The 17,883-nt window shown below is 44.8% G+C and overlaps 1 protein-coding gene across 10 annotated transcripts in view; it reads right to left on the bottom strand.

The window, feature by feature from the left end:
- Positions 1 to 17,883, bottom strand: part of epb41l2 (erythrocyte membrane protein band 4.1 like 2) — a 41,582-nt gene that overhangs the window by 15,250 nt on the left and 8,449 nt on the right. For 8 of the 10 annotated variants that reach the window (XM_030109691.1, XM_030109694.1, XM_030109696.1 and 5 more), the window contains exons 2-13: positions 13,707 to 13,948; positions 13,427 to 13,612; positions 12,519 to 12,773; positions 9,937 to 10,041; positions 9,767 to 9,809; positions 6,104 to 6,179; positions 4,074 to 4,170; positions 3,860 to 3,984; positions 3,634 to 3,721; positions 1,449 to 1,601; positions 1,224 to 1,321; positions 703 to 875 (exon numbers count right to left, since the gene is read on the bottom strand). In XM_030109691.1, coding sequence (XP_029965551.1) covers positions 703 to 875; positions 1,224 to 1,321; positions 1,449 to 1,601; positions 3,634 to 3,721; positions 3,860 to 3,984; positions 4,074 to 4,170; positions 6,104 to 6,179; positions 9,767 to 9,809; positions 9,937 to 10,041; positions 12,519 to 12,773; positions 13,427 to 13,612; positions 13,707 to 13,931 — 1,624 coding nt within the window. In that variant the 5' untranslated portion in view covers positions 13,932 to 13,948. Of the gene's footprint in view, positions 1 to 702; positions 876 to 1,223; positions 1,322 to 1,448; positions 1,602 to 3,633; positions 3,722 to 3,859; positions 3,985 to 4,073; positions 4,171 to 6,103; positions 6,180 to 9,766; positions 9,810 to 9,936; positions 10,042 to 12,518; positions 12,774 to 13,426; positions 13,613 to 13,706; positions 13,949 to 14,900; positions 14,929 to 16,725; positions 16,757 to 17,883 lie in introns of those variants that run through there. The other 2 variants (XM_030109689.1, XM_030109690.1) reach the window with 2 other exon arrangements.

The raw sequence follows: 17,883 nt of genomic DNA, 5'->3' as shown, positions 1-17,883 counted from the left end.
AGGTAAACATGTAGATTTTTGTTTTTAAGTAACTTCAGGCAGGATAGGAGGATACACTTATTTCATGTGCTAGCTTCACTTCTGCAGTTTTATTTTAACCTCAGCAGAATACATATAGAAAAACATCAATGCCCTATTGGAAAAACTGAGTAAAATGTGTCAATGAAGTTAGGTTGCAGTGTGACAATGTGTCCAGCAGGGGGCATTATCGGACAGTGGAGGAACCTGACAGACGGGGAAACAAGCAGTCTGCCAACTTAAAGGCATGGAAACCAAATATTCAAAACCATTAAAAAGGTGACTGTGCACACGTTTTTGTGAAAAACTGAGGAAATGAGGAAGAAACTGTCTCTGTTGTGATTTCTGAGCTCAGACCTGGACTGTTCTTGTGACACACTTGGGAGGATTTGGTGACCTGGCCATCGATTTCCCATGTTGTTCATTAAAATCACATGACGTGACACACGTGACAATCGGTGCACGCAAACGTGCTCCGACAGGCTGCGTTATTTCTCCATCTGAGGAGACGCTCGCATTCTTCCATTCCTTTCTTTATTCTTTTTTTTTGTTTTTTTTTTCCCTTCTGTCTCTCACTATGTGACAGGAAACATATGCTGCAGCTATTTCCTGTATCTGGTCCGACACGGAACAATTTACATCCACGGCAGTGCAAACACACACACACACACACTGCTGCACTACCTCCGTCCAAGCTGCGGCTGATGCGTTTGGACGAGGTGCGTTCGAAGCTGGGGGCGGGCCGGTCTATGAGGGAGCTGGCCAGGCGGGTCTGAGCCTGAGTTCGCCCGCTGTAGCGGAACTTGGAGCCCAGAGTCAGGAAGCGCGCCTTGGTGGGTTGTTCAGGTGCGTTTAACCTAGAAATTAAGAAAGTCATGGCAAAGTCACATTTTGGTGAAGCAGGAGCAAAGAGGAATGTCAATTTTAAAAGCCAATGTAAGTGATTTCCTCTGCAATAAACTTTCAAAGTCACATTCACGTGCACACGAGTGAAGAGGAAAATGTTTTCAGGCTTTTCTTGCATGAACAGGATATTAAAGATTATCTCCCTCGCATACACACATCTAGACAAATGTGAACACACACTCAATAAAGGGCACCTGTCTTATATTTGTGTGTGTGTTATCGCTGACCAGGCCGAACAAAGCACGAATGTATCCTGATAAAATATGTCTGTTTATCTCCTTGTGAGTTTTTATCTCTACCTGAAAAAACTGTGGTTCTCCACACAGACTTTCCAAAGCTTTTTGGCAGATCGGTGATTTTGGAGCTTGAATCCCACTGTGCTCTCAAACTGCTCCGTCTGTTCAAACCACAAAGACAGAAAATTGTTTCTTCAGAGTCTGGAATTCAATCAATCAGTGGTAAACTATGAAAGCGTCGCACGAGAAGGCTTAAAGTCAGCAGATCGTGTGCGTCGATACACATACCTCTCCTGGCCTGATCTTAATGTAGAAGTTGTTCCTCTTGTATGAAATCTTGAGGATTTTGGGCCAGGCGAAACGATTTATCCGAAGCCTGTCTTTGTAAACCAAGAGTCCGTTGGCACACACACCTAGCATGATGTCCACACCCTCTGAATCCTGTCAAAGAAGACGTCCATGAAGCACATCATGTAATGGAATTGCTTAAAACAGCTGTAGGTGCCGTCTTTTTTAAACAAATGGGATCACTCTGTACATCAATTGATTTTTAAAGTAGTCTGTTTAGGGTCAGCAGAAACTCAATTACCACACATACAAACACTGCCAGTGAGCAGGAGCGTAACACGGTTAGCTGGCAGGCCGACCGACTAACAAAGCTTTTAAATCCAAGGCCATCTGGTAAGGGTACGGAGAGGGGAGGGGGGGGGGGGGGGGGGGGGGTGTATTGATTACAGTAGTGAATTAACAGAGGAAAAATCTGTTGTACTAATGGAGAATGCAATATGTTGATAATGGACAGTTTTACTGGGACGCCGCGCGTCACGTGGCTTCGCCGCGCCGCTAGCCGTCCATCGATCAGCTGCCGCTCGGTTGCAGATACGAGTCGGCTGGTGAGAATGAATGAAGCCACGCTGCGCCCAGCGAATTTTGAAAGCTTATTTTCTCAGCGACTGAATGTCTGCTAAGTAATCCTGAAGGGCTTACATTTAGAAAGCAATAAAAGAACGATTATCAGTTATTAGGGTTTTCCACTTTTGCGTTTCCGTCTCATTCGTTTGTGATTCATTTCTGTAGAAAATCAATTCATCTCCTGACAATATTTTCCCAGATAAACTTGAATGCTTTCAGGCAGAACTGCTGAAGATACTTTCCAGCTAATTCTTTTAAGCTATTTGAATCATTTCTACCAAGTGGACGTAATTTAAAATGATAATATATCTGTTTACAGTTAGAATATCTGCAGTTTCTGAAGCCCTGGAAGAAACAAACATCTCTTGATAAGACCAGAGTACAAAACACTGAACCCTCTTCAATCTGATTTTCTACTGTAACATGAACAGAATGACGCAAAGTAACACAAAGTTCTGCTGTCAAATACTGCTGTGTTTCTGATTTACTGAACAAATCTAGAAAATAGCAAAGCAACTTTACAAATCTGTAATCTTAACTGTTGCATTTCCACCATTTGCTTCACAAAAAAAAAAAAAAAAAAAAAGAGTAAAAGACTCTTTAAAATACTTTCCTCTCCATGATGCATTAAAGGAACATTTCACCCAAACAACGATTTGGCCTCATTTTCTACTCACCCTTATGCTGAGCAACACTCTGGAGCACTTTTTTGATGTCTCAAATGCAGCCGGAGATCCGGGGGGATTTTCGTTGTCAACAAACGTCCATATAACAGGGACCGATAGAGCCCGAAGGAAAAAGGTCCATAAAGTCCACAAAACGTGCCTATTTTCCTTCATACTGCTCGTCCGCTGTAATTCAAGTGTCCTGAGCGGTAACGTCCATAATTAATTCGACACGGACGAGCAGCAGACGAGCAGTGTGAAGGAACAATAGGCACGTTTTGTGGACTTTATGGACCTTTTTCTTTCGGGCTCTATCGGTCCCTGTTATATGGAAGTTTGTTGAAAACAAAAATCCCCCCGGATCTCCGGCTGCATTTGAGATATCAAAAAAGTGCTCCAGAGAGTTGCTCAGCATAAGGGTGAGTAGAAAATGAGGCCAAATCGTTGTTTGGGTGAAATATTCCTTTAAGTGGAGCGTGCTATTAAAGGAGCCACATCTAAATCTGCCCTCGTCTCACTCTAACCTTTTTCTGCGGCGCCCATTTCTTTTTCATCCTCTTGTTCTATTTTAAAACTCTCCATTCTGATTTTCACATGCCGCATCTCTATTTTCCCCTTTCTTTCTTTTCTTTTTTTTTTCCCTGGCTTGCGCAAACATAGATACAAATGGAAACACGCCGTCTCATGATGACCTGCTATCTGTCCCTGTGGGAGGGACTGGCTGTTCCCATGGCAATGGACTCCCTCAGTGTTTGTGCAGCTGACACACACAGATACACACACACACACACACACACACACACACACACACACACACACACGCACAGACAGTGAAACACAAGCAAGCAGATACATCAGGAGAGGAAAGAGAGGAGAGGAGACTTATTTATTCATACCTTAGCGTGGTGCAGGTCCACTCCATACATGGACAGCTTCTTGGCATTTTCTAGAAACTGGGTGTCGGCCTGTGCAGGTGTCATTCCCCTAAAAGAAAAAAAAAAAAAAATTGGATTCAGAAAACATGATGGCATGTGTGACAGCATACTGTAATTATTCTTGGTTTAAATTTCAAAACTCTTCTCTTGTTTTTTGGAAACACGTCAGCATTCAGTTCTCCTTCACCTGTGGGATTTGTGGAGTTCCAGGATCTTTTCCTCCATCTCTTTGTTCTGATTGGGCGCAAAGTTGAGCTGACTGATGTAGTCGAGCGGGCGAGGCTGCTCAGGTTCATAGTCGCCCAGTTCTGCCTGAAAAGCCACAAAAGAATTGACAAGATCACAATGTACTCATTGATACGCACTAATATAGCGTGGGTCAATAAATTGATATGTTGTACCTGCAACGTGTATGAGCCGAGGAGAGCGTGAGTGACGAAGGAGCAAGGCAGACGTCCCGACGCCACGTCTTCACGGAGCTGCAGACACAACAGGTACCTGCAGAGGAGGAACAGAGGCTGTAAACAAGAGTCGAAACCAAAACCTCACTCGGAGCTTTTTCTCCCCTCCTCTTTGAAGTGGAAACAGCTCTATTGTTGGTGCTGATAAAAAGCAACCTGTCTCTCCTGTGAAGCCGCGGCACAGGGTTAGCTGCCGCGGATTAAATGTCTTTGTAAGGGCCTTGTTTGCTGTGCAGTTTTCTCAGTGCGCTGCTACGCCGGCTTGTCGGGATAACCCCTGACGTCTAATCCCGGCCATGACAGGCCCAAACTCAGTTGCATAACATCGCTGTTTGCAGCTGGTGAATTGTCCAGAAGTTGTGTGGATTTACTACCGCGAGCCGCTGAACTTGGCGGTGGATTCATTATCTGGACGGAGCGTCTGCGTGAGAGACTAATGCAAACACGGCAGGACGCTGGTCAACGGGGTCATTCGGCCTCCTGACAATGTCTTTTCAATTAACCGGAGCAAGAAGGCCTCAGAGTGACACAGAGCCTGGAAAACAAAGACATCCCATGACAAGGCTCTTCGTTAACAGGGTTATTTGCTCATGCAGGGGGGCTGAGCCTCAGCTAGTCATCTTAAAATCCTGAGGTTGGCGGCTGATTCCCTATCTTGCCCTGCCTGGGCGCTCAGGAGTTCTTGAACAAGACACTGAACCTTCATTCCCTCCAAATGAAGGTCAGGCACTTTGCTCATTCATCTGTGAATGTGTGTGAATGGGTTACTGTGACAAATACATTTCAAATCCACTATGAAATGCGCTTTTTACCTGGAGTGGATTTATCATGACCGAGCATCTAAACACAACCTGGAAAATCAGCTATTGGGAGTCAGTTGTTGGTGGGTATTGTGTCCTTGTAGCCTTTAGCTGTGATCAGCTGCTCTCATTCGATGCTGTGTGCTTGAAGCATGCCACGGTGTGTGTATGTGTGTGTGTAAATCCCACTGAATAAACAATGTCCACTTGTGGTTTTTTTTTCTTTTGTTTTTTTTTTTTTTTTTTTTTTTACATTTTCTATATATTGTAGCCACATTAAGTGCAAATCTATGTAAGAAATTTAAAAAGAATTGTGTTGAGCTTGGTTTTTTAAATAATTTTCTTAACATCTTTTACAAATTAAAGGTGTAATACAACATTTTGATTTCCGGGTGGATCACCTAAATAATTGGTGGGTCTGTTTGTCAATCATTCTGACGAGCTGCTTTCATAAGGCGGTTCTCCGTGCTTGCGCCCAATCAGCTTCTCCCTTTTGCGAATGCGCATTCAGAGTGTTTATGTAGCCGGTGAGCTTCTGAGCTCGTACTTACCGATGGCGAATCTGACATAATGAAACTGTAGCTGTTTCGGAAAAAAAAAGCTTTATTTATGAGCGAGGCGGATCGCAGAAACTGTACAGAGCCGTGCACGCCGGAGAAGAGGAGATCGCGCTCGTACACTTCCGCGTTTTCTGGGAGAAGCAGGAGAGCCGGGCGGATGGTCTGGCGCATGCGCGTTGTTCATAAAGTGAGTAACAGACGTGGGGCTTCGTCTTTTCGAGAAAATGTTGTATTATACCTTTAACGATCAGTAGTTATGGTTAAAATATTTCCTGCAATTATTTGCATTGTTTACCCAAGTTTACACTCAACACCTGTATTAATATTCATTTATAGGGGGGAAAAAACACTGATGTCTTCGCATCACTCTCATTTGTGCCAGTCCAACATTAAAAGGTAAAAAGACCAACGAATTTCCATCTAATGGGAACTGAAAAGTAGGTTTTAGGATATTTGTTGAATGTCTCCAAATAAAAGCTGGCACTTCACCAAGTCCGCTGAGTGACCTTTGGTGCTAATACTGTATGTTTAGTTTGTTCCAATACTCTGCGGAGCCATAAAAGAAGGATCCATGAGGGTATGAGTGATCACTTATAGCACGTGTCGATACCTCGTTATGTCTTCGGTGAGCAGCGACGGGTCGGGGGGGTAGAACTTCACGTTGAATGCAAACTGCCAGTTGTTGCCTTGAGAAGGAGAGACGATCGTTCAGAATTATGTACAGAAGAAGAACGATCACACATGTGGAATCAGTTCCTGTATCTTCTCCTAATGCATCTATGTGTTTCTCCAAATGTGACGATTTCCTACCGCAGTCCAAAAACACGAATGTGAGTATTTCTGACTTTCTATCTCCAGTACATTATAGCGTAAGGGAAATGGATGGAGTGATGTAACGATCAGGGTGGATCTCTGGCTCTCTGACATCCATCTGTATGTGGATGAGAGAGAAGCAGATGAGCATGAATTCAACTAATGCAGAGCAGCTTTTTGACAGCATTAAGCCCAGGGCATCGCGCACGCATATGCGCATACAAATAAGCTGCAGATCCGCTATTACATAACCTTATTCTAGCTTTAGCAAATATAATCTTTATTATGAGCAGAAAGAAAGGAAGAAGGAACATCAGCACTAATTACTCCATCACTTTGTCATAACGTGGTTTCCTTTTTCCACCGCACTAATAGGATTACGACCTTCATTTGGCTCCAATTTTCTATTCTCAGTCTCTCAAGAGGCCATGTTGCCTCGCCATTTACCGCATCTGTCTTCCTCAGTTCGACCCGACAAAACAGACGCACGCGCACACACACACACACGAGCGCGCACACGCGAACACACCGAGTAAAGAGGGGCGTTCATTCACGTCAACCGGAAAATTCAATCTGAGAAAACCTGACATCACGGCGAAACCTTTCCACCCCGCTTCAAGGTCAGTCACGTGTACACACACGAGCGTTGCGCACGCACACACACAGTAACAGCAACAGAGCCACATCCAGACACATTTGAGCACATACACAGACCTCAGAGGAGCCAGAGAAACTTTAATTGCTTGAAATTGAAATCCAGCAAGATCGTGGACTGTAGAAGTTCTGAAATGCAATCCAGGAAGTGAAGACAGCGAGGGATGGATGGTATCTCTTTTACCAATAAAAAAAAAGGTTGGACACATCGAGAACAAGAAGAAGTGCTGAGGGCAGATACTCCTGTTTCCTCATCTGTTGATTTGTGGATATCAGTGTGTGTCCAAGGACGAATATTACTGAGAGTCAGATTTAAGTGCTTCTTGAGTCTCTTGAGACCTTTTCACCTTTCTCTGCGACCACGTCTCAGCCATCATATGATCTATAAGATGCATACATCCTTGAACATTATATACATCAGAGCGCTTCCAGGTCTGCAACATGTTTCCAGCCTTCACTTCTCACCAGACACCTGACACTCTAAATGGGTTCCAGAGATCTTTTTCAAAAAAATATCACGACAGGGATAACATAAGGCTTCTTATTCATCGTGTAATACCAGCAGGACGTTATCTGGCTGGTTCCAGATTTAGTCTGCAGCAGAAAGAAGAAGCCCAAACAGACAGCCGGTGTTAATTTAGAACTACCTTCAATATAAAGAGGAACAAAGGTTCATGGAACGCACGATGCAGCTCCCAAACGGCCCTGATATGAACATAATCAACTCCGACTGGTTTTATACGGAGACATGAGAATCTGAACCAGACCACAGCAGCAGAACGTCTGCGCTCGGTTCTACAGCATGTTTTAAAATGAGCTCCGTGGACAAGTGTGTAGAGAAGAGGTGGTTCTGCTTTAAAGGCACTCCAATTGCTGTTTTCATTCTGGCTAATTCACCCTTTAACTTCCATTAAATGATCCAAATAAACTATTATCACATCAATTTGCCTTTTGGTTGTCGATATTGCAAAAGAATTGAACATGCTCCAAATGTATCATGACACGGCACAGCAGCGCGAGGCAGCATACCGCGGCTGTAAAGTAAAGCTTTGATTATGGAGAGAGGCACGCCAGTTAAACATTAACAACAGCCACGTGCACAGGAGAGTCGAACTGACGACACTAAATCCAATCTTCTGCCTTCAGTCTGACATCGAAAGTGAAACAGAATCTTCCTGCCCGTATCTGTGATTTACATTTAAAAGGAATTTACACGCTTGGCTCTAAGCTTTGCTTTCAGCAGTGTTTCTCATCGTCTTAAATGCTGGCAGTGTCGTTGCTGAACTTTCATTTCTCCCAGTTTCCACACTGGAATTGTGTAAACCTTTGACTTTGAACAGCTTTACTTTTGAGGAGATGTTTTTATTGGCTCTGAGTTAAATTGTGTAACTGTACACCTCAGCCACTTGAATTCTCTCTTTCTGTGTCTGACCCGTCGGATTTTTCTCCTTCTTTTAGTCCACCAGCATCGCCTATGATAGAAACTGTATCCGGCTTTAGCCTCATTCTAATATACACCAGGGACCCACTCAATTTTCTCAATTTTCTTACTTAAATATTACACCATGAAGCCACAAAAACCCAAAAACACCCACTTTTAGTGATAGGAACTTGCTCTCTAGGCAGCAACCTCTTTAGATTTGTATGAAACAAGGCGCTTCGGTCTCACAACACACCGACCTCTAATAAAACCTGCCCAGAAAACTTGTGCATAGTTATTAAAATGCCACATTTGAACTCTTCAAACATTTTACTGCAGGCTGAAATCTTTAAATATTTAGTCAGGTTTATTCTTTCATGTAATTGAAGACTCCTTCCAGGTAATAATAATAATAACTACAGCTGTATCTCTGCGTCAGCTTTAAAAGCAGCTCTTTGAATCACAGCGGGCCGAGCAGCTTTCATCTTTTCAGAATGATTCATGGAGCCATAAACAGGTTTCATTTACAAATGCTCCGGCCGGCATGCTCAGTGTGTTGTGGACTGGAGCTGTGTGAACCGACAGCTGTTTGGAGCAGAACGGTATAAACCCTGTCATTTGTGCGCTGCTGTGCGCCCACGTACTCTCTCTCCCTCACACACACACACACACACACACACACAAGCAGAGTGGGACTCAAACTCCAGCCTGCGTCAGCCCACCTCTATCCGGTTATAAAAATTCTCACTCACTCTCTCACACACACACACATACCATTAAAATGTACACACATGCACACCGGCAGCCAGATGCATAGCGCAGCACACATCCATAACACACAGACGCACACTGTGACAAAGCCACAGAAAGCATGCATGCCTGCATAGCTCACACACACACATGCAACCACACATATTTCTGCAAACACCTAGACATAACACCCTCATGCATTCTAACTTGAAGAAGAAGAAAAAAAAAACAAACATTATATAAGCCAAAATGATATGTTTTTGCTCTTAAAAGGGTAACTTGTAAGACTTTTAAGACCCAGCGAGTTTCACACTGGCTCATAAAGCCTGTTTTGACTTTAACTGAGGTCTGTCTTGTCCACAAGTTCAGCTTTGATGGCACAGGATGGGTCAGCAGTCAGACAGACATCGCCTCATTACACTCACACCAGTGGGCAGTTTAGAGTTTTTGGACTGAGGGGGGAATTTGAGCAGGCTGATCACACAATGATATCCTCTGCCTTGCAGCCTTTGTGCTTTCAAATGTCTGGAGTCACAAATAAAGATAGAATTCATTTTTTTTTTTTTTTTGGCTGTGCAGATATGAAAACGAGTGATTCAGAAAAAAACAGAAGTTTGATTTAGAGGTGAGACTTACTGCGTATCTGCCTCTTAATTTCCTTTGTGGGGTCCAACCAGCACTGGAGTGACACAAAAGATTTCAGACAAAAATGTGAGACACGATGCAGACTTCAGAGCCTGGACGTTCTGTGTACGAACAGTAGTGATATATTTGACATGCGTCTCATCCATAAAATGAATGGATACCTTCTGTTCGTGAGCGTCCTTGTACATCAGGCCAAAGTAGTCTTTCTCCAGGAGATTAAGATGCTCACACACCTTGAAGAATAAGTACTGACCTTTGGCACGTTTCTGCAGAGAGAGAGAGAGAGATAGAGAGAGAGAGAGACAAAGGAAAAGAGGCTTAATCACAATAGCTTAAATTTCACTGCTAGAAAAAGACTGGAGTCCAGTTCCCAGTGTTGTGTTGAGTTCTGCATCATAGTGACTTAAACACAGGAGGAACGTGTGTTTGATCTGGGAACGCCTAAATTTTATAAAATTATTCTGTTGACCGGACGAACACTTCCAAAGCTTCAGCGAGTTGCTGTTTATCAGTCCATCGGTCCCTCGTCCTTCACTTCCAAAAGCATCTGTTTTAATATTCCTTCGCGCTCACGCTCAGTCTTTCCGTCTGAGTCTGTCTGTTCGACTCGTTGTTCCGTGAACCCAACAGGAATCCGAGACATAAAATCCTCCAGACTCAACTATGACAATGACATTTAGCACACATCCACGTGCGCGCGCGCACACACGCACGCCCGCCCGCCCGGCAGCCTTTAGGGAGACAGAAGGTCAGACGGGGAGGGCCGGGAGAGAGGGAAATTTGATGGGAAAGAATGAAATAATCAAATAATGCTCATTTGTTTTTTGTTAGTCAGCGTGGCCCGAGTGTGACGCTGGTCTGCAGACAGAGACGGACTTACAGAAGGGGCAGGGAGCGTGGTGGAAGTGGAAGGAAGGACGATGAAAGAGTGCATTTTTCTTCTTGTCCCGGGATGCCTGAAAACATCTATGGCATTTTCCTATACTTGGTCAAACAAATGCGTGACATACACTCGCTCACTCACAGTGAGGCTGGACGGCCGAAGAATGTGAGAATGTGACCTTTTACAGTTTTTTTGCGACTGCGCCAGCGTGCCTCCGAAAAAAGGGACTACCTACTGTCAATTGTCCAACATCCCTGAGCAGCTAGTCTTCTGGAGAATCGTGTCGACGCTCTCTTTATTATGTAAGCAAAACCTATAGTGTCACACTTCAGGCTGCTGTGACTGAAACCTCACCAAATTCTATGAAACGCTACTTAAACCGTGTGACACCCAAATCCCGCTGAAAGCAATACTAATGAAATTCTTAGAAGCAGCATTAAGACCATGTGACACTAAGACTCTCCTTTGAAACCCGCAAGAGTCAAAACACTCGGGTTTTCGCTCAGACGTCTGCAACTCGTAAAACACTCATGAAATGTATATTAAGTTATTACGCTGGAATATATGTGATGCCAGGGGTTCGCGGAGCAGAGCGATGAGTGTGTGTGTGTCTGTGCGTGCGGGTATATGTGCGTGAGTGTGGAGGCCTACTGGGCAAAACAGAAAATTTAATCTCTGGAATGCATTGTGCATCTCTTCCTCTCCCGATCCTAACTATGCCAGCATGGATGGATGGATGGATGGATATGCACTGTGTGTGTGTGTCTCTGTGTGTGTACTACAGGACAATAGCAGTTAGCTGCAGTATCAGCGTTATCTGTCGCTTGACAAAGCAGCCACTGTTCGGACGACTCTCACAGGCCGGCTGCTGGGCTTTGCCATGTCGTCGATTAGAAATGGATTGACCACAGTAAAAAGAATGTAATAAATTAATAAATAAGGACGATTCTGTTCAGGGATCTTTGATCCAGATACCTAAGTGTCACCATCTCCCGTGCACCTGCACTGTGGCTATTCTGGGCTGATTCCCACTGAATGGGAACGAGTGTGGGAATCTGCGGTCGGGCATTTCTAAAACTGCGCGAGCCACTTGGGAATGCATTTTTATGCTAGTGTATATATAAAGTAACTGAGAGTACAACACGAGCAAGGGCTTATGGGGAAAACAGACACCATTTAGAGACCATTTAAAAAAATAAAATGCAACGTTTAAAACCTCCTTGCTGCTTCTTTACAGGGAGATAAGATTTAGCAAAAAAGATAACTGGCAAACATCTAAGACTTTGTTACAAAAGACCAAAGTGAAGGACATTTTTATTTTCTGTGTGTGTGTGTGTGTGTGTGTGTGTGTGTGCACGTGCATAAGCGTGCGTGGGAGGGTTGGGGGGTGGGGGTTCTAAGGCACGCGCTTGTTAGGGAGCAACAGATGCAGGAAACTAATCTGGTGAGACCCCCATAATCTGCAGTGTGTGTGTGTGTGTGTGTGTGTGTGTGTGTGTGTGTGTGTGTGTGTGGTCACCAGACAAGCCCCTGTAGTGTGCTCTGCTCTGCATTTATCCCTTAAACTACGCCCCAAATAAAATGAGCGAGAGCTTCTGCCGTTCCTGTGCGTTGAGTCAGGGATTTAAATGCCCCCTGTGCTTCTGCCCACACACACACACGCTGCACCTGATCCTGTCCGCCTGGACGTCACCGGCGCACCGGCTCACGTGAGACACGACAAAAGCTATCAGGAGGAAATCTGCAAACTTCACAAACAGCCACAGTGCACTGGATTCAAATAAAACAATAAAAACAAACAGAAAAAAAACAGGAGGAAATATGTTCACTGTGTTTAGAAAGTGTGTTTAGAAACCTTACCTCCACCTCACAGGTGAAGTCGGTCCCATCCAGCAGGGTCACGTGACACACCACCAGCTTCATCTTGTTCTTCCTCACCAGTCGAAGAGGAGACTGGAAAATGGAGGTATGGCCTTCGCCTCCCTGCTCTTCGGCCTCCAACTGTTTGTCCGACTCCTGCTCCTTCTTCTCCTGCTCTTCTGCTTCTTCCGTGGCCTCCTTGGGCTCTTCCAGACTTTTCTCTGCACTCTCTTCCACCTTCTCCTCCTTGGCAGGCTTCATGTGGGTTCGTGGAGGACAAGAAAAAAAAAAAAAAAAAAAAAGGACAAAAACTTCTCAAAACCCCATCACACACAGAGCCGACCACTCAGGCTGGTTTATACAAACTCGAATGCTCTTAAAAATTCTCTTTTTCAACCCCGCTGGCCGTCCAAACTAAATATAAGAGAACAATGTTTTCCCTCCTCTCGCTCGCTGTGTAAATCCCCTTCCAGTCTGAATTTGCAGGCGTTTCTTTTGGCCTGATCAGTGAAAAGTTGATGTCACTGGGTGGGCCTGAGTGGCTTAATGTGCTCACTGGATGGAAGAGTTCATACTGGAAGCATGCGCGCGGCTTGGTGTGCGTGCGTGCGTGTGTGTGTGTGTGAGTGTGTGCCTTTGTTTCTGAGCTGAACAGCCATTTCAAACATTCTCTGAGTCCTGCTGTCTGCCTATCTCTGCTGAACACAACCGACTGCAGAGGGTTTCTTTGTTTAACGAGCATTTTTATTAATAACACATAATAATTATTGATTGATTGAACTTTATTTTGAACATGTGAAAAAAAAAAAAGAAAATGAGAAATATATTAAAAAATCTGTCCGCAATACGTGGTTTGATGAGCTTATTTGCATTGCATTGTGTACGTTGCTGCTGCAGACGGTCAGTACCTCAGTGTCTGCACTGGCGTTGGAATGGGATTCAGCCTCTTTTTCCTTCACTTCCTCGGCTTTCACTTCCTCCTTCTCTTCCACTTCCTCGGCGTGGCCGTTCACCTCCGGGGCAGGGGGTTGCTCCTCCTGCGTCGCCTTGCTGACGGGTTCTTCTGTCGCTGGGACCTCCTTCGTCGGGGAGGTCTTGATGGTGTCAGAGGGATAAAAAAAGATTTTTAGAAATCACGTGCAGTCATGAGGTTTTCTTCGCAGTCACATAAACGTGAACTTCGCTCACCTGGCTTTGAGACTTCTGCTTCTTAAGCCATGTCGGCAGGTATCGGGATATTCCTTTGCCTTCCTTCCCCTCTTTTTCCTTTTCTTTCTCCTTCTCCTTCTCCTCTCCCTCGGCGTTAGCTACTTCCTGGGTTTCTTGCGTGGCCTTCTCTGATTGGTCCGGCTGAGCGGCCGACTCCTCCGCTTTCTCCTTCACCTCTGTCTCAGAGCCTGCTTCCGTTGTCATGGTGACAGGTCGACCTGCAGAGAGAGAAACGCGCGTTAACATCTGACTGACGCTGTCAAGAAAAATACCATTCTAAGAAATATTTGAACAGATTTTATTGGATAGTCGTGCTCAAAGGTACGTAACACAGAAAACCTGTTAAAAGTGCGATGGAGGAAAATTAGACCATGCTGCCACTGATTTTGGGGAAGAATCTAAATTGTTCGCAACTTGTCATCTTTTATGAATGAGACACATGGCTCCGAGGGTAGTGACTGAGAGACCATTGTATGCTTTCTACAATTATGAATAAAGCCACACACACTCACTTTTACACTTAAGAGCAAATCAGAGACAACAGCTGACCTCAATTACAGGTTTCTGGACTGAGGGATCAAACCAGAGAAAAAACCCCACGCGCACACACCAACTGCACAGACACTATAGAATAGAACTGCAATGATTTAAAATACCAGGCTTATATAAGTGAATAATTCCCCTGTTCTCCGAGCTAATTAGATCATAGCGGTCTGAAGCATTAGCTGTAGGATTTCCAACCCTTTGACACAAGAACAATAAAACACAGTGGTTGAGGATGTCATTATGTCACAGAGCGGGCTTCATCTGATGCAACCGCCACACACATTCTTCCAAACGCAGAATGAGGACGAATTACTCAATTCTTAATATGTGAGTCACTGGTTTTACCCTGCAGCTGTGGTCAGTGCGCGCACACACACACACACACACACGCACGTACACACACTCTTCAACCCAAATGTCTTTGGCAGCACTGTCGACACACACCCTCTCGCAGTAACAGATCCTCTTATAGACGGTGACATTAATTTGAAGATAACACTGCACCAGTGTGACATGGGTCCTGAGGGGAAGTGGAAGTCAAGAAAAGGTGAAAATCTACCTGAAGGTGCCGCCTGCGTCTGTGTCACTCTGGAGTGTGTGTGAAGACAACACATGACTCATACACACGACTGAGTAGCTGTCGTCATCCTTTCAATGTTCTTTGTTTTGTTTTTTTTCCCTTCACCACCTGAGCAGTGTCACTCAAGTCGAAAACCTTTTGATCCTGTTCTTCAGCACCTCGTCTGGATTTCTCTCATCTTTTCACCCGTCGTCTGACTTTCACTTTTTCTCCGCTGTCACCTTCAATAAGAGCGGAGACACACATGCAGAGTGCAGCGCAGCAGCGTCGGGAGGAGGGGGGGGGGGGGGGGGGTAAAAATAGAACAGGTCTCCTTACGCATGATCGGCTAATGAGGTGGAGGAAGGGGAGAGGAGAGACGACTGGCGAGAGGTGAATGTAGGTGTGTGCTGCTGTCAAAGAGGCAATGCATTCTTTGCATCTGTTTGGATGCAAGACAAATACAGAACTGAATTTTTTCCTCTCATCTGAAAATCCGAGTCAAGATTGCATGACACACATAAGACACGAAACTGGTACTAATGAATATTTCAACGCGTGTGTGTCGGCGCTTCCTACGTTTTGATTTTGCCTCCCGACGTGTGGCCATGCTAACTGCAGGGCTCCAGGGATGGCGATTACAGTCTGATGCTTTCAGTCTAGACAGAAGTATTTCAACACGCATGGTATACACTGCCATGAAATGTTGTGCAGATGTGATTACTGATGGTCAGAGCTGTTAATCAAACGGCACAGAAAGAAGACTTCTGCAACACTCCAATCCACCGTTAATGGTTACGCTTAACAAGAACAGCCTTCAAATCAATCCAAATTATAAAAATGAGATCAAATGACTTGTTTCATTCATTAAACCCTTAAGTAGTGTCATCCCAACAGGCTTGGTACTGCTTTAACTGCAGTTTTTACTCTTTGGAGCTGCTGCTGTTTTTAGTAGAGTGAGTTGGCATTCAAGTGGAGCTTCGTCACGGCCACTTAGGCCTGCTTTAAACCGGCTCCGCTTCTCTACAACTGCTTAACACCGGGAACCTTGTTCTATCTCTCTCACAGCTTTCTAACTCACCCTCATCTCTTTCGGTCCAGGGTGCCTCTTTCTCTTTTTCACTAAATCTCTGTGCTCATCTCTCGCGGCTCTCCTCCCGGGCCCCTTTTCAATCCCCACCAATCAGCATTATCTTCCTGGAAACCCCTCCTCGCTCGCTCCTCTTCCCACAGGCCGCGTAAACAAAAGCAATGACATTAGCGTGGAGTCTCTTCGTATGCACACAGGAACTCACTGAAATCCTCTCCGTAGGGCTCACTGGTCAGACTTAAGAGGACGGCATTCATCACAAGTCAGGTTTCCCTTGTGTATGAAAGCGCCACAAGTGTCACAGATGTTTCGAAGAAATGAGGTCGAACATGCGGCGAGCACGCCGAGTAACGGATCCATCTGCTGCAGAGCATCAGTTGGTGTGTTTTGTTGCTTCATTGAGAGCAAATGCCTTGATGGAAATCGTGTTCTATGGTGTCCATACAGTCACAAAAACATTCAGCAACTCTTCAGCGATCATACATCCAGAGGAAGTATTCATGTTTTAGTTGCATTCTCTGTCATCAACATTGATTTTGAGCATCTCATTTTGTTTTCTGTTATATATATTTTCACTACATACCCGTTAGCTTTCCTTCATATGAAAGGGTTAAAGATGAAACATGAAGTTTTCACTGGTGCTGTTATGTGACACTAATTAGACCCTTAAGAAATTACTGCTGGAACCTTTCTCTGGCTCTACAAGACATTAAATCCATGCATTCATCTCTAACACTTCTCCCGTGGGTTTTACTCTTCAAATGAATGAGAGATTAAAGAAATTGATAAACTAATGGTCTTACCTACTGTTGTTTCTTTTGTGCTTTTCTCTCCTGAAAATCCCTTTCCTCTATCTTCTTCCCTTTACCTCTTCTCACCTCCTTTTCCCCCCCTACCTCCTCACTTTCTTTATGCTTCCTTTTCCTTCACTTTCGCTCTCAACCTCTCTCAGCAAGAGCCTGCCCTACAAACTGTCATTGCCATTTTCTCTCCTCCATCCCCTGCTCTCTCCCCGGCAGAGCTGCGCTTCCCTCGGGACGATCGCTTCGAGAAACGAGGGCAGAAAACCAGAGAGCGCATGAGAGCGTGGGGGGTGGAGACGGCGGAGGGGAGAGTGTGAGAGAGTGGAGCGGCGCAAAGAGGGATGGAGAGAGGGAAGATGGACGCACAGCAGCGACTGAACATGTCTACAGATGGAAATGATACTTTCTTATGCCTGAATGAAACTCAACACTCTAGGCCATTACTTCTTGGACTCAGCATGTGAAGCTTGGATCCAATGAAAGGAGGGCAAACAGCATTATCAAACAGCAACAGAGCAAGAAGCTCCACCTACCAGATTCTTCTGTTTTGTCCTAAATGCATGTGGTGGGGATGTTAAGCTTTATAGGCACCGTTACTGGCCAGAGTTCCCATTTTTGCATTTCGAGCGTTCCTGGTTTTTTTTTGTTTTTTTTTTTCGTCCTCCAGCACCACAATGCAATCAGGAAAACAGACATGCAGTGGCTCCTCCACTCACGGCTTTATTGCTGTCTGACTGCGCTTTAGGGTTGTTATCATAGCAACGACAACTTCCTGGCCTGGCCTGTGGCCAAGAGATAAAAAACTTACAAAACAAACAGATAATCGCATGAATGAACGACAAAAGCATTGACAGAAGGAGAATGGAATAGTTTCACAAATGTAGCATCTTGGAAACGTGACATATATATCTATACAAGCCCATCTTGTTCTTCTGGGGCAAATGAGGGTAAAGACAGGGGGAGGAACTGGTTTCCCGGGCAACGGCATTCACGGACTACAACAATAAATCCCCATGGAGACAAGAGATTACCACAGCAAAAATACAGATTAGTGGACGAGTGCATGCGTGACAATGGAGATTATTACCGTGTCTAAACCCATTTCAAACTGCATCAGATTTACAGCTGATACTTCGAGCTGGACCCTCCAGGAACTCA

The sequence above is a fragment of the Salarias fasciatus genome, chromosome 15 (assembly GCF_902148845.1).
Source record: "Salarias fasciatus chromosome 15, fSalaFa1.1, whole genome shotgun sequence".
Lineage (NCBI taxonomy): Eukaryota > Metazoa > Chordata > Actinopteri > Blenniiformes > Blenniidae > Salarias > Salarias fasciatus.
The sequence above is the reverse complement of the archived record's forward strand: the minus strand, read 5'-3'. Positions and strand labels throughout refer to the sequence as shown.